Source organism: Mytilinidion resinicola (genome assembly GCF_010093595.1).
Source record: "Mytilinidion resinicola strain CBS 304.34 unplaced genomic scaffold BDZ99scaffold_9, whole genome shotgun sequence".
In the NCBI taxonomy this organism is placed as follows: domain Eukaryota; kingdom Fungi; phylum Ascomycota; class Dothideomycetes; order Mytilinidiales; family Mytilinidiaceae; genus Mytilinidion; species Mytilinidion resinicola.
The window spans coordinates 407,174-426,684 of NW_022985445.1; the positions used below are offsets into that span (position 1 = coordinate 407,174).

The 19,511-nt window shown below is 51.7% G+C and overlaps 9 protein-coding genes across 9 annotated transcripts; 5 read left to right on the plus strand and 4 right to left on the minus strand.

The window, feature by feature from the left end:
• Positions 1 to 269: 269 nt before the first annotated feature.
• BDZ99DRAFT_487943 (lanosterol 14-alpha-demethylase) lies at positions 270 to 4,820 on the minus strand (the record flags this gene model as incomplete). The annotated part of the gene is made up of 11 exons (XM_033722872.1): positions 270 to 329; positions 383 to 1,444; positions 1,494 to 1,691; positions 1,743 to 1,975; positions 2,134 to 2,192; positions 2,576 to 3,206; positions 3,261 to 3,277; positions 3,339 to 3,469; positions 3,517 to 4,109; positions 4,173 to 4,719; positions 4,782 to 4,820. 11 exons carry the CDS (start codon positions 4,818 to 4,820, stop codon positions 270 to 272), a joined length of 3,570 nt encoding a protein of 1,189 aa, XP_033576932.1.
• A 735-nt stretch (positions 4,821 to 5,555) lies between these two features.
• On the minus strand, positions 5,556 to 7,208 carry BDZ99DRAFT_300478 (uncharacterized protein; the record flags this gene model as incomplete). Its single annotated transcript, XM_033714192.1, has 1 exon — positions 5,556 to 7,208. One exon carries the CDS (start codon positions 7,203 to 7,205, stop codon positions 5,763 to 5,765), a length of 1,443 nt encoding a protein of 480 aa, XP_033576933.1. The 3' UTR covers positions 5,556 to 5,762.
• Positions 7,209 to 7,324: 116 nt separating this feature from the next.
• Positions 7,325 to 8,484, plus strand: BDZ99DRAFT_415968 (uncharacterized protein). Its single transcript, XM_033716775.1, has 3 exons — positions 7,325 to 7,725; positions 7,778 to 7,996; positions 8,045 to 8,484. The coding sequence occupies exons 1-3, from the start codon at positions 7,492 to 7,494 to the stop codon at positions 8,255 to 8,257; spliced, it is 666 nt and encodes a 221-aa protein (XP_033576934.1). The 5' UTR covers positions 7,325 to 7,491; the 3' UTR covers positions 8,258 to 8,484.
• Positions 8,485 to 8,549: 65 nt separating this feature from the next.
• BDZ99DRAFT_476198 (U1 small nuclear ribonucleoprotein A) lies at positions 8,550 to 9,179 on the minus strand (the record flags this gene model as incomplete). Its single annotated transcript, XM_033722045.1, has 3 exons — positions 8,550 to 8,804; positions 8,854 to 9,067; positions 9,118 to 9,179. 3 exons carry the CDS (start codon positions 9,177 to 9,179, stop codon positions 8,550 to 8,552), a joined length of 531 nt encoding a protein of 176 aa, XP_033576935.1.
• A 109-nt stretch (positions 9,180 to 9,288) lies between these two features.
• BDZ99DRAFT_462599 (actin-related protein-like protein 2/3 complex subunit 1A) lies at positions 9,289 to 10,773 on the plus strand. Its single transcript, XM_033719883.1, has 4 exons — positions 9,289 to 9,609; positions 9,662 to 10,248; positions 10,302 to 10,545; positions 10,596 to 10,773. Exons 1-4 carry the CDS (start codon positions 9,387 to 9,389, stop codon positions 10,634 to 10,636), a joined length of 1,095 nt encoding a protein of 364 aa, XP_033576936.1. The 5' UTR covers positions 9,289 to 9,386; the 3' UTR covers positions 10,637 to 10,773.
• A 285-nt stretch (positions 10,774 to 11,058) lies between these two features.
• Positions 11,059 to 12,392, plus strand: BDZ99DRAFT_300510 (40S ribosomal protein-like protein S2). The gene is made up of 5 exons (XM_033714193.1): positions 11,059 to 11,118; positions 11,190 to 11,204; positions 11,283 to 11,730; positions 11,786 to 11,892; positions 11,957 to 12,392. Exons 3-5 carry the CDS (start codon positions 11,310 to 11,312, stop codon positions 12,212 to 12,214), a joined length of 786 nt encoding a protein of 261 aa, XP_033576937.1. The 5' UTR covers positions 11,059 to 11,118; positions 11,190 to 11,204; positions 11,283 to 11,309; the 3' UTR covers positions 12,215 to 12,392.
• Positions 12,393 to 14,137: 1,745 nt separating this feature from the next.
• BDZ99DRAFT_570606 (uncharacterized protein) lies at positions 14,138 to 15,403 on the plus strand (the record flags this gene model as incomplete). Its single annotated transcript, XM_033728013.1, has 3 exons — positions 14,138 to 14,333; positions 14,412 to 14,623; positions 14,675 to 15,403. The coding sequence occupies 3 exons, from the start codon at positions 14,138 to 14,140 to the stop codon at positions 15,401 to 15,403; spliced, it is 1,137 nt and encodes a 378-aa protein (XP_033576938.1).
• A 1,328-nt stretch (positions 15,404 to 16,731) lies between these two features.
• Positions 16,732 to 17,748, plus strand: BDZ99DRAFT_387715 (NAD(P)-binding protein; the record flags this gene model as incomplete). Its single annotated transcript, XM_033715535.1, has 2 exons — positions 16,732 to 16,804; positions 16,883 to 17,748. 2 exons carry the CDS (start codon positions 16,732 to 16,734, stop codon positions 17,746 to 17,748), a joined length of 939 nt encoding a protein of 312 aa, XP_033576939.1.
• A 266-nt stretch (positions 17,749 to 18,014) lies between these two features.
• BDZ99DRAFT_476203 (uncharacterized protein) lies at positions 18,015 to 19,085 on the minus strand (the record flags this gene model as incomplete). The annotated part of the gene is made up of 1 exon (XM_033722046.1): positions 18,015 to 19,085. The coding sequence occupies one exon, from the start codon at positions 19,083 to 19,085 to the stop codon at positions 18,015 to 18,017; it is 1,071 nt and encodes a 356-aa protein (XP_033576940.1).
• Between the last annotated feature and the right edge of the window lie 426 nt (positions 19,086 to 19,511).

Sequence of the window (19,511 nt, forward strand, 5' to 3'; positions counted from 1 at the left end):
GCTTCGGTATTAAAGAGGAGATAGATTTTGGACGGTGATGGTTTTGCGTTAGGGTCATGTGATGGAGCCCATGCAGCCTCATAATTACTCGCATAAACCGCGAGTGTCTACTCGTATCTCGCACTATTTCAAAGTGAGGTTTCGTACGAACGTGTATCTTGAGGATGATTCGGTATTATTAAGTTCCTTTAACCCACGTATCTACATGCCCTGCGCAAGGCATCGTCCAACCATGCCAACGCCCCTATTGAGCCAACCATTAAATATTACTACGCGTCTCTGCGCTCCCATTCGATGATCGCGGGCGAAAGTGGCCGCGAGAACAGCGACTAGTCTAGTTAGTACCATATATTCAAAGCGCACATCGTTTCCAGAGACTTACTGTATAATCCGTCCCAATCACTTCCTTCGACCCGTCAAGGTTCCTGACCTTGAATTCTCGGACAATCGTGGCCAGAATAGTCTGGAGCTGCACATAGGCAAACTGCTCCCCAATGCATCGGTGGCGACCAGCACCAAACGGTAGATAGGGGCTAGTGGTACCCTTAGAGACCACGCCCCAGCCGTAATCAATCTTCTCGTCGTCATCATCATCTTCGTAATTCTTCAACGTGTCCCAACGATGCGGTTCCCAGCTCGACGGGTTCGGGAAGTGCTCGGCCGATGTAGACGTAACCCCCGGTGAAGATAGCAGAACATGCGAGGTCGGAATTATGTACGGGGTGCCTTCGACAGGCATGGGCGATTTCACCTTGCGCAGAATGGAGTGGATTGGAGCGTGAATGCGAAGAGTTTCCTTGACGACTTGGGCGTGGAGCGGCAGACGAGCTAGGTTGTCGTGAGTCAGAGGCGGGAGATCCGCTCCAAGAACCTCCTTTTGCTCCTGTAAGAGTTCCTCGGTGATATCAGGGCGGCTGGCTAGGCGGAGAAGAATCCAGGCGGCGGTTGAAGACGAGGAATGTTGTCCAGCCATAAGCAAAGCAATCATAATGCCTGCAATTTCGTGATCAGGAACAGGAGTGCCATCTTTGTATTTGCAGTCCATGAGATGCCAGATCATATCCTCGGAATCCCTCTTGGCCTCACCAGACCTCCTAGCGCGTATAATTTCAGAGTATGTAGCGATCATCTTAGTCCGCGCAATGTCTCGTTTGCGATTATGAGGGAGCGGGGCCCATGGCAACATGAAATTGATCGGGGTGAAGCCCAGGTCAAGGTCGTGGTAGACGTCGGCGAATCTGGAGTCAAATTTGTTGCGCACTTCTTCGCCCTGGAGCGACCGGGAGGCGGTGAAGATGGTGAGCTCAGCCATGGCAATTGGAGCGTTTGCAGTGCCTTTCTTGCCTTTAAAGGCGGGATTGCGCTTGATGAAGTCCATAACCTCGCGCGAGATAAGTGGGACGTAGGAGCGGAGCGCTTCCTGTGTGAGGCCGAACTTGACAAACTGGATCTGATGTTAGCGCAAGATGGGCGACATCGCGAGAGCGGCCTGCCTTCTTTTGCTCCATGAGCTTCGAGTTGGGACAGTCATAGACCACGTCGTTGCCAAAAACAGGGGTTGTCAGAGGGCTGTAGATTTCCTCGGCATTCACGTCCTTTATCTTGCCGTTCAGAATGAAATTGTTGCCCTTGGTGCCGAGACAGACGGTGGTCTTCTTGCCGAGAAGGATGAAGGTGAAGACATCGCCATACTATGCTAGAGTCAGTATGCGAAAAGACCCAAGGGGCAGGAGCGTGCCGACCTTCGCGCGGTTCGCAAAGAAGAACTTGTAGGGGTCGATGCCGTAGGAAATCGTGCTGCCGATGATAGGCACCCAGTGGAAGACTACGGGGGGCTCATTGGGGTTGCGCAGCAGCAATTGCTTGAGGACGTTGAGGACGATGGCCAGTGTCAGGAAGGAGGCAAAGGCGGCAGCGACCCGGACGAAGAGCGACGAGTTGGCCGCAAAATCGCCCAGAGGGCCCGCGACATCAGCTAGGAGGCCCATAGCGGAGGCGACAGAGAGCAGGAGCAAGAGGGTGCGGCGTGAAGGGTGCGCAGGAAGGGTGAGGTTTTTGTAGAGAGCTCGGTGAACAACAATTTAGCCATGGCCCCTGCAGGCAGCGGCACGATCAAAGTTGGGACGCACGCACGGACGGTTGCCCCTGGCCGACTCGTCAGCGTTGAGATCTCTCGGACAGCCGACTCCCGGCTGCCAATACTCACGCCATGCACCACCACCGCGGACTTCACTGCACGCACACCGCTGGACTACGCTGATAAGTCGCTACATTTGCACTGCCACTACTCCTATAGGGACAGCCCGCAATTTCCCGACTAGTAGCTCCCCCTGACGCCCCGCCAAAAGATTCCCATGCCGTCGCCAGTCGCCAGTCACAAGTCGCTCTTTACGAAAGCCCTCGCGCCTCGTGTCCCTTGCCCAGCTTGCCAGCTTGGCCTTTTGGCCAGATACATAAAGAGACCCACTATAGTCCTGTTCGCCAGTCACAAGCCGTTCTCTACGAGAGAGGTCACTTCTTGCGTCCCTTGCCCGGCTTGCCGGCCTTGACGGTCTGGTCGGGAACATAGTTGGACCTGCTGTCGTCCCCAAACAACTGCTGATCACCCTTCCCGCCCATCTGCACGAACTCGTCCGGGTCGCGATTGGCTGCGGGCGTGTTTTCCTGGACTGCCTCAGCCTTCGTCCCATTCGTCTTCCTCGATGGCGACTTTGCAGCGTTCTTCTCATATACTCTGATAGGTTCCTGTCCCTCTGGCGTCTCAATCACCCTAGTGACCCTGATGTCGTTGATTTTGCTCAAGAGAGTACGCTCTCGCTGCGGCTTGCGCTTGGAAAAGTCCAGCTGCGCAATCGCCCCGGTGAGTCCATCCGTGCTGTCGTTGGGATTGATCTCCCGTAGTGTAGTCCATGGGTGCTCGAGACACTCATCAATCGTGATTCGCTTGTCAACGTCTACGGTGAGCATTCGATCAATCAGATCGAGAGCTGGGTCGCCCACTGAGTCCCAGTATGGCGACGGGTAGTCGAATCGGCCCATTTTGATCTGCTGCGAGAGCGTATATGGGTTCTCGGCGCTGTAGAGCTCATCTGAGAACGGCGGGAAACCACAGAGGCATATGTACAGAACAACGCCTAGCGACCACACGTCGACCGCGCGGGTGTAGCGCCGGTGGCTTGAATTCTCGAGGATTTCAGGTGCGACATCTATTACAAATTAGTTAGTTGTAAAGCAGGTTCTTTCATTGAAGATTTGCTTACAGCTAGGAGTTCCGCATCTAGATTGATATTAGCAAGGGTTTGAAGAGTAGTCGCAGTTTAATTGGCGAGAAGACTTACAGTGTAGTAGTGAAGGATTCCTCGCCAATGATCTTCGCCAGGCCAAAATCCGCAAGCTTCACATGCAAATCTCTATCAGCCAAGAGAATATTCTCTGGCTTAATGTCACGATGAACAATGTTGCGCTCGTGCTGATTGTGTTAGCTATAGGTGTCAGAGTGCCTGAATATTTGCTTACCAAGTATTTCACACCCTGAAACAGTTGGATGAACACCTTCCGAGCTTCCGCCTCCGTCAGCTTCTGCTTCATGATGATCCAGTTGAAGAGCTCGCCCTCGGCTGCAAGTTCTAGTACAAGATATACGCCGTCTTCTTCGTCAAAAGTGTCCTTGAGGCAGAGCAGGGTTGGGTGGCTGACACCCATAAGAACGCCAATCTCCTGTTGGAGTCCGTCGATCCTGGATTTCTCGCCTGGCCCAGTACGCTTCTCGAACTTCTTCACAGCATAGCGCATGCCTGAGTTCTTTTCGACACATAAGTAGACCGTAGCGAAGTGGCCCTTGCCGAGCTGTTGTTGAATCGTGTACTGCTGTCTGAATCGATTTGCATTGCGATTGTGTGGGTATCGGAAAACAAAACGGGCTTCGTCGAGAATAGTGACTTCATCGCCTTCGTAGAGTTCGCGCCGCTTGTTCCTGCCAACCAATGCTTCGTTGACGTAAGTTCCGTTGCCCGAGAGGTCCTCCAAGACAGCAACTGCATCGCCGCCTTTGGCCTCCGAGAAGATAAGACAATGGCGGTTCGACACCACGGGACTGTTTAGCACGCGGTCTAGAGGGTAAATTAGTATCGTCCAAAAGTAATTGTGGAAGTACGGGGAAGCTGTTCACATACCACATTCTGGGTGACGTCCAATAAGATATCCCTCCGAAGACACTTCCTTGGCCTTCTCGGTCTCGAAATCCTCTTCTTGTTTCTCCCAAGTCTGCCTACCAACCCTCTGCCTACCGGTCTTACGTCCAGTCTTGGCACTCGGCTTGGGGCAAGCACTCCTCCGCCTCAGGATGAGTGTGCCTCCCGACTTGCTGTCCAAAGGCACCAAGTACCCCCACACTCCTTCGGCTTCTTCATCCTCTACCTCGTATGCCAGTGTATTCGGGGGGCGGAGGAGCTGAGAGAATGGCTGGGTATCGGAAGGGGGAGATGAAAGGCCGGCTGCCTGAGGACTACGGGTGGTAATGCGATTGCCGAATTGGCTAGGACGCTGGCTTGGGGGTGTGGCAGTGCCATCTTTGAAGTCCTCGGTGGCAGTAGATTCCTGGTGCGTGAAGGGAGAAGGCAACTGCTGGGCCTGCAGATTTGTGTCGAAGTCATGCGATTGAGACGAGATTCGCTGCGATCGGCGGGGCTTTTTGTTGTCGATAGCGACTTCGCCGGAGTTCTATCAAATTGGCATCATATTAGTAGTTAAAAGCAGAAAGTGCAGGGGCTCAACAAACTTACCAAGCCGCGCTTCATGGTGCTGCCGTTTCTGGTCGCCATGGAGAGTCGGTGCTGCCTTCTTTCCTATTCACAGCGTGGAGTCGGCACAGCCATGAAGGTGACGAAGGAGGAAAGGTCGAGGGGCAGGATGTGATGTTGGTTGAAGCTCTGCGGTTCTGCCTTCGAGTCCGCTGAGCAATGGCCGGCAGGGTGCCTGAAGTGCCAAGGCATGTCGGCACTCGTTCGGGCGAGTTCGCCGCGGGCTTGGTCCGAAGACTCACACCTCCAGGTAGCAGCCTCGAGTATTAAGCCAACGTCTGCATTAGGCCGTCCTCTAACCCTCCGTTTCACTCGACAATCACGCATGCCTTCCAAAGTCACGCCAAGATCCGCGGAGGTGCAGTAGATGCTCCGCCGCGTAGACGTCAGGTCTCGTTTTCCTCTACTTCTTGAATCTAGTTTAGTAAATGCCATAAGGGCAGACGGAGTTAGAGCCATCATCGCCATGGACCAAGGCTCGGAACTCAGGGACTTGAGGTTACGGCGGCTGCAATTCCTTCGACATCTCTCCATTAAAGAGGCTGGCATTAGACCTCATATTGAAGTGATCCTACAAGCCCAACCCAAACCAGCGGCAGCTCCCTTGGCATTCGTTCAACACTGGGGGGTACACGCATGGTACAGTGTCTTGTCATAGATATCTGTATATATTGTTGCACTGCTTGTGGTGCCATAGGGTATTATCAGAGTTCCCTACAATATCAGATGGAAGTTTAGCATCTTGAATAACATGTAAACTCTTGAGGCCACCCCAGACAGCGGCAGATAGAAGTACGTAGATAGGGAGTGTGATTCGTCGCCCCTGATTTCTATTTGTACGTTGAAGCTCTGCCAGCAGTGGGGAAAGTGTACCAAAATCTATAAAGCACTGTACGTGCCCTGGAATTTATAGAAATAAATAGATGGGGCCAAGTGGTGTGGTTGATTCCTCTGTGGCCGTCATCATAGTTCTGGGATCTTCTTGCTCAGCCAAGCTTCCAGATCTGGACTACGATCGACAGGCCATCGCCTATTCGTTTCCACGATCACCTTCACCCGGGACGCGTCAAAAGCAAGAGGCAGGGACACAGTGGGTTTTGTTCTGGTAGGGTTGCTTGCGAAGCTGACACAAAGTAACTCAAGGCTTCCGAAGTCCATGTCACAGACCGATGCGAGTTCCAAAAGGTGAGGCATGAGATTTTCCTCAGCCCATCCAATACTAAGCCCTTTCAATGAGGAAGGTAGAATGTCTCTCAGCTTGTATTGTGGGACTTGCAGAAATCGCCCTAGAAGTAGAACCTGTTCAGCCTCGAGGAAAACGAGGTTCTTGAAATGACTCAACGACTCAAGGCGAGTATGCTCGAGTTCCAGAGGACCCCTTGACATATCTAGGCACAGTCGGAGGCCTTTCAACGAATCGCTCTGAGTGTTAATGATGTTCTTGAGTTGGGTGGCATTGATCTGTCTAGCACGAAGAAACGGATTCGTAACTTTGAGAGTGAGGTATTCCAAGCCGGTACATTTAGAAACAAAGAGTGAGAGTGTTCGAAAGTTGGCGTCCGAGTGCTCAAAGGTCGCAACCTTCACCGGAAGAGGTGTCAGTTCGACGGAGGTGATGTTTTGGTTTGAAATGTCTCTACCGGTGCGACCACCGTCCGATAAGAACACCTTTTGAAGTGACGGCGCTCCCATCAAGTGTCCAATACGTGAGAGCGACGCACTGTATCCGATATTATCCGCCGTGCAAGATATGTTGCGCAAATGACGGAAACCATGAGCTACTTGTCTCAGCTGGGACCATGAGAGAGTTTCCTGTCGTGGAATTCCCGTGAACGATAGGCTCTTGATTCCTGGCAGTATGGCTAATAACAGTATGATCTGGGGTTCCTCGTTTCCTACTTGTAGCTGTTGGATCCATTCTGCGTCGTCGTGGCCACTCGTCGTATCCCCATAAGCTTGAGAAGGTTCAGAGAAGTCCTCCCAGTCGCCATCGACTGGATCTATCAGATCGGTAATGCCAGCATCCGTGATCAGTTGGTCGGATTCTTTGGTGGGATCGAGAATTCCTGCTTTCCGGGCGGCCTCTACAAATGCGCTCAAATCTTCGTCTGAGATGGCTCGCGGGCGTCTCGTTTGGCCGTCGTAATTCCACTTGTGAAGGGTCACGTGCTTCACAAAATGAGCTCGATCGGGGCGCTCGATGATTCGCCGAATGAAAGGTGTGAGAGAATACGCTGTCTCCTTTTCCCAGCCCCCCTCGTGCACATAATCGTGGTAGAACAACGGCTCCGCGCAGTCTCGAAATAGCTTGCACACGAGCGCAGTATTGAGCTTATCTGATTTAGATGTGAGAAATGAGAATATGAGATCGAGGATTTCCGTGGCGAGATCTGAGATTCCGGTCATTGCTGATGTGTGTGGAGGTGAGAAAGGTTGCCTCGGAACGTGCTATGGGGGTTGTTCGTCTCAGCTACCTGGCACGTGCCTGATATGGTCCAATCATCTACCTTCCATTCACTGACCCAGTACTCTCTACTGAATACCTCTAGATTTCTAGGCACTTGCATCTGTATTAGTTGCCTGTGAAGCTCCGTCGAGGGCAACAATCACAGCCTTGCAACTCATCGATCCGCTCCCTCTTACATGACCTTCTTAAGATCGTTTCTAGCGTCCTTCACTTAGGGCATCCCTAATGAAGACCCTGGTTTCGTTTCCATCGATAACTGTCTCGGAGTTTGAAGAAGCTTGCCAAGCCATCAATACTAGATTCGATCTTTGTGGTCATCTACAGAACGACTGGAGTCGTGTAGATTTGGTCAAGCAAGACGTGGTCCATCTGCGCATCACAAGAATCCTCCATCAGACCACCAAGCGGGCGCATTCAAATATTGATGAAGCAGAGGATGAAGTACACGAAGAAGATGAGGTATACTCAAACCCAAGCTTTCTATGTTGACAATGGGGCTAAGAGAGGCTAGGAGGCACTTCAATCACGCAGTCCTAGTGAAAGCGGAATACGTATAGAATATCAGGTATTCTTGTCCCCAATATATCGGGTGCCGGTACTTTATCTCAACCTCGAGGACCGAAGAGGCGTGGTACCGCCAACCATTGAGTCACTATACGAGCAAGTCATTCCCGAGCATTTCAAGGCCCAAGTGAGGGATCTGGGGGTCATAGGTGGCATCACGATGGCCGTACGTAGCTGTAGCGCTGTTTTTTTACTATTCTGACACGCAGTATAGGACCACCCAATTACTAACAGGCCGGTGTTCTTTGTCCACCCGTGCAACACAGCAGACGCGCTCAGAGCAAGCTTGGAGGAGACTAAGATTACAGCAGACCAATACATCTTGCTTTGGATAGGCATAGTTGGAGGATGCGTAGGGCTACAAGTGCCAACTGCTATTGCAATTGCACGAACCAATGGTACGCACGGGAAGAGTAACGCTTCATGAGAGCATTCCGGCCTCATCAAACAACACGCTCTGTCCTTCCAAGCGGAGATTTTACCATACAATCCAACGTCACGAACAGTCTACACTATCTTCAATAACTTTGTCTAGAGGATCTGAAGGACAGCCAGGGAAGAAGGCAGGAGCATGCCGAAGTGCATCTGACTGGTATTAGAATTGGACAAATAGTTAATCTATGCTTTTGAATGCAAGATACCTTTATGAAGCTCTTCCAAGCCTCGCCTCTAACGGTGGGGTATTTTTGACCATGAACGCGCCTCTGTACTAGGGTCGCTCAATCCGAGTCCGACTCTTCCATTGCTGCGTCGTCGTCATCCTCCTCCATTGGCGCATCCTCGTTGTCACTCTCATTGTCTCGTGTCCTCTTAGTACCCTGGTTGCTCTGAGTCTCCTCGGCTCCGGGAGGGAGGCCACCAAAGGCCATCTGCTGGAGCGGCGTTTGTTCAGTCTCCTTCTCCATGACCGGAATTTTAAAAGTCCCGTCTAGTTTCGCGATGCTGTCCGACTTGCCCTTCCCGTATGCGATTTTCTATTTGGATGAGCATTCGCCTCTACGTCTAGACAAGAGAAGGACGCACCATGTTTTTGCCAAAGAACTCAAATCCTTGTAGTGCGCGCATAGCTTGTGAGGCAGCCTGGATATCCCGAAACACAATATGAGCTTGCCCGCGCATTTTGGACGTCTTGAGGGCCACGATGTCGAGTACGGGGCCATAGGTAACGAAGAGGAGGTATAGTGAACGCTTGAGATCAGCCTTCTGGAGCTTGTCGGGGAGGTTGCTGCAGTAGAGCCTCGACGAAGCGTCAGTAAATGAGGAATAATAGGAGGGAGCACTACTCACGTCTGGTTGGGCATCTCTTTTTGCGCCCCTCGCGACTGTATAGCCATGGAAGTCGTAGCCATAATTGCAACTTTGCGAGGTTGGAAGAAGCTGGAAGTGGAAGTTATTCACGCGAAGTGGAAGTTGACGTCTCCACCAAAAGTCTGTGCGCCGACATCACTTCCGCCCGCCCCACCATCTGACTTCCAGGCACCGCATCACTGCCACTACCATTATATTTGCAGGCAATAGTAGAGAGATCCTCCTATTGCACACTTTCCCGATCTACTATGGCTCCTCCAGAGGTTCACCACCTGTTCCACCACCCCATTGCGGACCACTCCTTCTCCGCAGATCGCGGGACGCTGGCCGTTGCCCGCGAGAACAACGTCGAGCTCTATGGCAAGACAGGCGGCAAGTTCCAGTTGAAAGACGAGCTACGAGGCCATGACAAGACCGTGACCGGAGTGGATATCGCTCCCAACAGCGGAAAGATTGTCACTTGCTCGCAAGGTACTTAAGATGTACTATGATTGTTGGTGCAGGCGCTGACATCTCCCTCTAGATCGTAATGCCTACGTTTGGGAGCCATCTCCCCAGGGCTGGAAGCCTACTCTTGTTCTCCTCCGTATCAATCGCGCCGCTACCTGTGTTCGCTGGGCACCCTCCGAGACCAAGTTCGCCGTAGGCTCCGGAGCTCGTCTGATACCTGTCTGCTACTTCGAAGAGGAGGATAACTGGTGGGTGTCTAAGCATCTCAAGAAGCCTATTCGGAGCACCATCACTACGGTGGCGTGGCACCCCAACTCGGTGCTTCTGGCTGCGGGATCAACGGACGGACATGCTCGAGTCTTCTCAAGTTTCATCAAAGGTGTGGACGCGCGGCCGGAACCGTCGCCATGGGGAGAGCGATTACCGTTTAATACCGTTTGTGGCGAGTACCTGAACAACACAGCTGGTTGGGTACACAGTGTTGCGTTTTCTCCTAGCGGAGACGCTTTGGCATTCGCAGCACATGACAGCACCGTCACTGTCGTTTACCCTAGCGCAGCGGACCAGCCTCCAAAGGCCGTCTTGAGCATCAGCACTCAAGTCTTGCCTTTCATGAGCTTGATCTGGAGCAGTGAAAGCGAGATTATTGCTGCAGGTTATGTGAGTTGACCATCAAGCAAAGCTTTCTTCATGACTAATACCGGCTTCTACAGGACTGCGAAGCCTACCGACTCCAGGGCAGTGAGCAAGGCTGGCAGCTAGCTGGATCTTTGGAAGCAGCAAAAGGGCGCCCGGGACTCCAGGATCAGCGGGAGGAATCTGCCTTGAACATGTTCCGGCAGATGGACCTGAAGGGCAAGTCTTCGGACGACACCAAGCTTAAGACAGTTCATCAGAACACTATCAGCACAATTCGCAGCTATGAGGAGAGCGGAGGAGTCGTCAAGAAGCTCAGCAGTAAGTCTACCAAACATATATACTTTTTCGTGTTGCTAATTATTTGATAGCCACTGGTGTTGACGGGAGAGCTGTTATCTGGACTCTATAGATAGGGTTTTGAGAGCCTAAGGTGGCTTAGTGACTTGATCCTCATTCGAGTCATGAAAATGGACCGGGAACCTTTACACAGCCACACAGAGAGGTGTACATAGATCTTGGACAAGGCATTTTAGGTAGAAATCAAAGGCCAGAATCATGCTAAGTTTACCTTTTCATACAAGGGTATGTGGACACACATGCTAGGGCGCTGTGGTCCGTGACGGTGAAAACTGGCTTGATAAACTATACCATGCACGCCTTATTTAATCTCATAATACCCAAATGGCCCAGAGCACTATTAGCAGCCTGGAATCTGGCTGTAGAAAAGACCGTGCCCAGGTAAAATGGGTGAGGTGGTAACCACAAGAGCCAATAGGATCGCGGAAACAAAAGCCCCACTAGCGCACTTCGGGGCTAAGCGACGCACTTCATCTTCTCGAAAATCAATCGCACGACGACGACGCAGCAAGCCAGCAACGCCCCGACAACAAGGTAAGAAGACCACCCCAGCGTTTCGAGACGCAGCTCACCTCGGGAACAAGCTTGCTGACACTCAATTCCAGCTTCGAGGCCTCAGTGTACGTGCAATCATAGAACCCCCCACCCCGCCTGGGTCAGCGAAATATCGAAAGTGCCATTCTGACGCTCATCCCTAGTACCGACAATCTCACCAACAATACAATATGGCTGACGCTCCACGAGGCGGCGGAGGCGGATTCGGTTCGCGCGGCGACCGTGGCGGAGATCGCGGACGTGGACGTGGACGAGGCCGTGGACGCCGTGGCGGCGGGAAGAGCGAGGAGAAGGAATGGCAGCCGGTGACGAAGCTGGGCCGTCTGGTGAAGGCTGGCAAGATAAAGTCGATGGAGGAAATCTACCTGCACTCGCTGCCGATCAAGGAGTACCAGATCGTGGACTTCTTCCTGCCCAAGCTCAAGGACGAGGTCATGAAGATCAAGCCCGTGCAGAAGCAGACTCGCGCCGGTCAGCGCACAAGGTTCAAGGCCATCGTCGTCATTGGCGATACGGAGGGCCATATTGGACTCGGCATCAAGACTTCCAAGGAAGTCGCGACGGCTATCCGTGCCGCTATCATCATTGCGAGTGAGTGGAGCTTGTCCAATGCTGCTTGACACGCTTCTGACAGTATGGTTTCTAGAGCTCAGCGTTGTTCCCATCCGTCGTGGCTACTGGGGCACTAACCTCGGTGAACCTCACTCTCTCCCCACCAAGGAGTCTGGCAAGTGCGGCAGTGTCACTGTGAGGGTACGTGTGCAGCGCATTCAATGTCCCAATCCAGCTTTGGAGTCCTTTTCTAACCCTCGTCTAGCTTATTCCTGCTCCCCGTGGTACTGGTCTCGTGGCATCTCCAGCTGTCAAGCGTCTCCTCCAGCTTGCCGGTGTCCAGGACATCTACACGGCCTCTGCCGGATCCACCAAGACCCTAGAGAACACACTAAAGGCTACCTTCGTCGCCGTCACCAACACCTACGGCTTCCTGACACCCAACCTGTGGGAGGCTCGCACTCTGCACCGCAGCCCGCTAGAGGAGTACAGCGATGTGTTGAGGGAGGGCAAGAGGTACTAGGCGGATTTCTTTCGATGGTCAGGTGTTAATTCTATGTCGGTTCGGCGGGTAGGGCCATTCTGCTGGTGCTTGCTCTATCGTGGAATTCTCGCGATGAGGTGACGACACGAAGCATATGGGCGCCTAGTCAAAAATACCAAACCTCGATTCTCTACATGTGTGTCAATGGATCTTCGTGAAAGACTCTGGAATTACGCTCAGACAGACTTCTCTAAACTAGAGGGAAACGCCGCTGCTACAGTACTAGGACATCGCTAGGGGCCAGGCTTCTAACCACCGACAGGTTCCACTTGAAATAGCCGCCAGTCAACTGCTATCTTTGAATAGGCGTTTCGCCGGGCGTACTTTCAGCAACGATGACCAAATCGTCAGCTATCTCGCAACAGTTCAGAATCCAAAATCACCAACCTCAGAGCTTCGCCAGTGCGAACAGAAGTTGCCGTTGCGCTGAAATAGAGAACCTCGTAAGCTATTACAGAATAATTTCAGAACTTCCCGAAGCTACGAACTTATACAGTCGAGTACACGTTCGATTTGACGATGCCCTTGCACCGCTCGATTCGGCGGCACATGGGTGAATACTAGTGGTCAGGCATGGCTTGCAAGTGATGCATTTTTCTTTCCCGTCAGATAATAGAAGCGAAGTCATGCAGGCGGTTGACACCTTCCTGCGCTTCGTGCAGGCAGAAGAGATCAATCTCCCACAAGCTGCTCACCAGGACGCCGGCACAACGGTGGGCACACTCAGCCGCATATCAGCGTTAAGGGATTTGGACCCTACACCAAGCGACGAGCTGTAATCAACCGTTGTTAGGACCAGCCTTTTGCCGCTAACAGGCTATATCATGATCCCCATCCCCTAGAAGCTCTGGAGGCGTGTTCAGTCTGCTTCTCACTTGTCAAGGAAAATAATACACACTTAAGTCCGCAAGTACGTGCGGATTACTACGACAAACGTCTCACTACACTCTGATTTATCTACCGATTCGCCTTTTCTAAGGAGAAATGATCGCTGTTGACACGGTCGTCCGTTCTTGGTATAGTGAAGGTGAGATAACACCATAATTCTCTTCAATTAGTATAAATACTAAGTCTCTAAGTCGCGCTCCTTAAGCTCTGCGCTCTTTTCTCCTTTCTTGCCGTGTTTTTATGTTCAATTTACAATTTGATTTCCCTAGAAATAGGAGGTAAGACAATATGTTTATATTTATTAAATAGTTAATTGATTTGAGACTAATCTTCCAAGCTGATATAAGTACCTTTTCTAAAGCCATTCGCCCTGTCGGTAAGCTCGTGTCGCCTACGTCGAGTTTAACTCGTGCTGACCCGAGCTTACAGCTGACGATCTGGGGTCTTCGCCACTCTGGACATTCTTCTGTTAGCTAAGACCCTTGAACATATATACTATATGATGCTAAGACTTCTAGAGGGCGTGGCGTTGGCTATCAGTCTAGTCTCCACATACATCCGTAGAGATCAGGCCCATCTTGCTTTCAAGAAAGAGAAACTCATGTGTTTGCAATTGCAACACAGAAGAATTGATGAGATACTTTTCTCGGATATCGACAAACTAAATTCCGAATATCTCAGAACTGACATTTGTTTTGATATATTGGCATTCATCTCGGATCCTAATGATGGCGTACGTTCATATCATGAGAAACATCACTGGCTTGAGCGCCTTATCCTCCTTTTTGACCCAGGGAATCCCAGTGCAATCTCTGATGGCTTTCAAGCTGCAGCATCGAATTTGAACTCAGACCGGGAGAGTTCATTGAGCACATCGAACGTTTTTTGAATCTCCTCACGACCCAAGACTTGTGCAAACCACTGTTGGAGTACTTGGGAAAAGAAACAAATGAAAGAAAGAGAGACGAGAGGCTGCGGTTTTGGATTCAGCTTCAGGTTCGAATAACTGCAATCATGCAACCTCCTAGGTTCTCAAGTATCGCCGTTACTGCATACACGCATAATTTAGAATCCTCAGATCGAGTTGGGTTATCTCTCCAGAATCATCTCGAATCGAGTCCAGGGGGTTCCTACTCTTTAGTCGCAGGTCAATTGCAGAAAATTTTAAATCGATCGACTAATAATGAGGAATTGAAGAAGAGGTATAAGAGTAAGTATTACAAATATTCATCGACACAACGTTTTGAATGCTCTTATTGGAGTGCACTACCTATAACTACTTCTATAGTCGAAAAGTCCTGGCGAGAAGACCGTCGATGGTCCCTACTCGCTTTACTTGACATTGTGAAGGACCAAGCGTTCTTAAAGGAAATCCGGAACCTGCTGAAGGAGTGGTCGAGTAATCCACGGCTACTATCATTAGAGCACGACAAATTTCAGTCCAACATATGTCTATTTGTTGAGGCTAGGACCGGACGGAAAGGTCTCCAGTACCAAGAAGTGATCGAAATGTTGAGAGAGATGAGCATCATCTAAAACGAGCAATCAAAGAATCTCTACGAAGCTATCGAGAAGCAACGAACAGATATTGCTCTACAACAGCAGATCATCACTTGCCTTGAATATCGGTATGCACTGGAACATCGGCCACAGAAACACGCGCCATTAATGACTACCTTGGCCGGCACTGCCAGCGCCACTGGTGCCTGGCAAATGATGTGGAAACTCGCCATGGAAACGGAATTGGATAAAACGATTGTAGATTATATCAACCCGCTGAATCCGGCACTTCTACCTGCTACATCAACAACCACAGCCTCGTCAGCCGCCTCGACTCTAGCGACACCAGTCGCGGGCGCGGTCCTGTCATGCAGTTCAACCACCAATCCAACCCCTTTGGCAGCCCCACCATCTTTCAGAGTGTTACTCCAATTAGACTTTAGCTTTTGGGCGAAAGCTTGCGTTCAATTGAGGAATGCCAAGAATCCCCCAACGATCACCGGAGGGACAGCACCAAGTACAGCACCGGGGACAGCACCAGTCACCGCAGCACCACCCCTAGCCAAACATCGCAAATGGGCATCTCCCCCTAGTTGGACGACGACTGGAAATTTCAATCAAACTGTCGAGGTCTACAAGCCAGAGTACTGGACATGGCCGAGCTTTCGGCATGGGTACGATTTGTATAGCGAGCTCAGTGCGAACATTCATACCTACAACAAATCTTACGACATCCATGAGATTAATTTCACCAGGAACTCTAGGCTCATTCTCAAATAGCTCAAGCCGGACCTCGATGCTATTGACTGATACCAAGGAAGTTGAACTGGAGGACGGTATGGGCAAAGAGAGGCCTTCCTCTTCCCCCATAACTATTGAAGAATTGCTGCTTCGAGGTAAAGAGAGTAACTAGTGGGAATTGACTGAAATAAATCTCATTTCCACAATCGCGCGATCTCTTCATGTGCAGTATCCCCAACGCGATAATCTACATTCTCCTTTACAGCTTGAGACGACATCCCCGTTTTAATGACCAGCTCGAGGTCCTGGACGTAACTTACGCTAGCATGGAGGAGGCAATGAGATGTTATATCTTGTGCTCCGAATTTATGGTATATACAATGCTGTGAAGCCTAGACGTTGTCGAGCATTTGAAGATGAGGCACCTGATGTCTTTTGAAATAAGCTTTGATGCGTACTTGAACCAAGAGACCCAATCAGAAACCTAATTAGAGACAAATGAAGGTCTCTAAGCTTCATCCGGACAGCTGGGCAATAGAGTGCTGACCTAGGTTTGGCATCAGCATCAACGACGACGACACTCATGTGCTTGCGGACGCTACGGACGCTACATAGCACCATATGCACTCCCTCCCACAATTTTATTTGCGAATACGTGCTCAGACCTCGGTGGTGGTGGTGGTGGTGGTGGTGGTGATGATGGGCAGTGGCGCCAAACCGGAGACTGAATCGCCCGCAACCTGTCCTGAAGTAGTAAGGTCGAAATCTCCGCTGAGATGTCGAGTAATCATTAAGGCACCGACTTCTTTTATCCTTCGCTTTCAAAGTTCTGATTATTGTGATGTAGGAAATCGATACATTCAATGTAGCCTTTACTAAAGAGCGAATTCTGTACGTACATGCACATTAAAACAGGCGTGCGGTATGAGTGCCATCTCACAACCAATACTACAAACGGCGGGATTCGGAGTCTATGATGACTATTCTGTTCCTCACCAAGTGCAAGGAGCTTTTGCTTACTGGACATCTCGACAGTCCTCAGAGGCGGGCAATAGCAATCCGCCCATGGCCGCCTCGCCAGATGTCTGCGCCAGGACACCCTGGCCCGTGCATGTTCGGGAGGAACTTCTGCCGTGTGAGCCCTGGAGTTGAGTGAACATCGTCGGCCGACGTCAACGATGGGATCTCGCCATCACGACACCACTATAAAGGGACAGCAAGCCCCCGCTACCTCGACTTCAGATCCACATCAATCCAGTCCAATCATCAGTACAGCATCTTCATCCATCTCAACCCTCCAACAAATCACGCTTGATTTTTTATCTCTTCTACTCCTTGTTCCAGTTGTAATTGAAACTCTTTTCACAATGAGAGGCAAGACATTTGAACCCGCGAAGGATATCCCAGACCTTTCAGGCAAAGTCATCCTAGTCACTGGAGGTACGTGAAGATGCCGTTCTGATATCGCGTATCCTGACATCACAATCACCTGATGGTTCTAACATATTCGATCTTTAGGTAATGCAGGCCTCGGTCAGGAGACAGTTCTCCAGCTCGCTGCCCACCACCCTTCGAAGATCTACTTAGCCGCACGAACAGCATCCAAAGCTGAAGCCGCCATTGCGGAAATCAAGAAGACCGTCCCGGATGCGCCGATCGAGCATCTTCCTCTCGACCTAACCTCGTTCAGCTCTATCCGCTCCGCTGCTGACACCTTCAACCGTGTGTCTCCGCGCCTCGATATCCTCATTAACAATGCTGGTATTATGGCGACCCCGTACAGCCTGACCAAGGAAGGCTACGAGATCCAGTTCGGCACGAACCACATGGGCCATGCTCTCCTCACCAAGCTGCTCCTACCCACTCTCCTCAAAACCGCAGAGGAGCCCAACTCTGACGTCCGCATCGTAAATCTCTCCTCCATGGGCCACATGATGGCGCCCAAAAAGGGCCTCATCTTCGACCAAGCCGCACTCGAGAAGGAAGGCACCTGGGCACGCTACGGCCAATCGAAGCTCGCCAACATCCTTTTCAGCCGCGAGCTTGCACAGCACTATCCCACCATCAAATCCGTGGCTGTCCATCCTGGCGTTATCCTGACCAACCTCTACGACGACTTCCAGACCAACGCTTTTGCGCGCTTCGCCTTCTGGATCTTGAAGACAATCGGCCCGTTCATTCCCGGTCTCTTGCTACCTAACGTGCAAGCTGGTGCGAAGAATTCCCTGTGGGCAGCGACGGCGCCGAAGGCAGATGTGAAGTCTGGCGCCTACTACCAACCAATTGGGATCTTGAAGCCAGGAAGCAAGTTTGCACAGAACGATGGGCTAGCAAAGAAGTTGTGGGAATATACGGAGACGGAGCTTCAGAAACATGGGGAGTAAGTTTGGATAGCTACCGGGTGTCTCGCGCATAATCACGGTTTTCTCATGCTTTATCGGATTACATACCCTTTCATATATTACTGCGACTTTAATACTGTAATACCTCTGTTTAGCTTTGATTGCTAGACCACTCACTTCGCATACGGATCCATCTGATCTTCCGTCGGTTATATATCAATAAATTTTTCTACCTGTCTATACACTGCCAATAACCCACCATGCGACCCGAAAACCCTTCTTCAATGTGGTTGCAAGAAGCTCAATCTCTACACCACTTTCTCCCTCATCACCGCAAGCATCTGCCCGGGACACAACGGGCCCCCCGGCTGCCCGCACCAGATCCCCTGCTGCAAAAAACTCGGCAGCACCGGATGCCCATCCCCCAGCATACTCAACCAACTAAACGGAATCATATACGCGACCACTGTCACCACAGCCGCCCACCCACAAACCGCAAGCGCACTCAGCACCTCCCTCCCGAACCCACCGATCTGCAGCCCATCCACCTCCCGATCAACCGCACACCTCCCCGCCGCGTCCCGCGACCGCCGCAGCCACGTGTAGCCCCAGCAGTAGAGCCCGATCAAGAACGGCTCGTACAGCGGCAGCTGGTGCACCTGGCCATGCCACGCCGTGAGCGCGCGCGGCGCCGACACGTACGTGTACACCTGGTGCCTGTTCCAGAAGGTCGCGAGCGCGGCGAAGATGGCGTAGTAGGCCGCCTGCACGACCGCGTAGGCCGCCATCGTGCTCAGGCGCGGGAACGCCCGGTGGAGGGCGTCGAGCAGCGCGCAGCCGAAGATGGCGGCGCCGACGCCCAGCCAGATGTAGGCGGGCAGACACCATAGCAGGCCCCAAGGCACCTTGTGCGCGCCGGGGCCGGGGAAGAGCGGGATGCTGCGGGCCCAGCTGCCGTAGGCGAGGCCGTGGGCGTTCATGGCCCACGTGGGCTGGAAGACGGCGAAGAGGATGTCGAGCGTGGAGGCAGAGACGCCGCCGAGGAAGAGCTTGCCGTCGAGGCTGGGGGCGCCGGTGCGGAGCCAGGGGAGGATGAGGGTATGGGTTCCTAGGAGGACGAAGATGGCGCATGAGAGGGCTTCTGTGCCACGGAGAATGAAGAGGTAGGGGTAGGGGTCTGGTCCGGGATCAGAGCGGACGAAGTCGTCGGAGAGAGACCAGCGGACGACGTTGTTGATTAGTAGCGCGATGATGCCGATGCCGAGGGTGGCCCAGAAGTAGACGATACCTGAGGGCCGGTCGCTTGAGAGATGTGGCCTTGGAGATGTGGCGATGTAGACATTGCGGGATGATTTCGTTATGGTACGTGTGGACGCCATTCTGGCCGAGTTTAGTAATAGTGACAGCTGATATATCTTTCTGAGATTAATGGGCATAGTTTGTGTTCTTCTCCACTCATATAAACAGTGCCGGAGCCCGGAAGGACAAAGTCCGGATCGCATATGTATCCTAGTTATAGGAAGGCATTTTCATGATCCAAGATGCATGGAATTGTTCCTGGTTCCCCGGCCCCCGCAACTCGGCTGTATACCTCGCATTATTCCCATAACTGATTTAGCAGATGTTTTCCCGTCGCGTTTGATCGCTCCCGGCCCTTAATTAGGGGAATTACCGACTGTCTTTCGGAGTCTTGGAATAACTCCATGTCGATCTAGATGATTTCGTGAGTGATGTGTTATAGCTGAATGAAACCAAAAGAAGTAGGATGCCTGTAGATATGTCTTTATTGCAGACTCATAAGAACC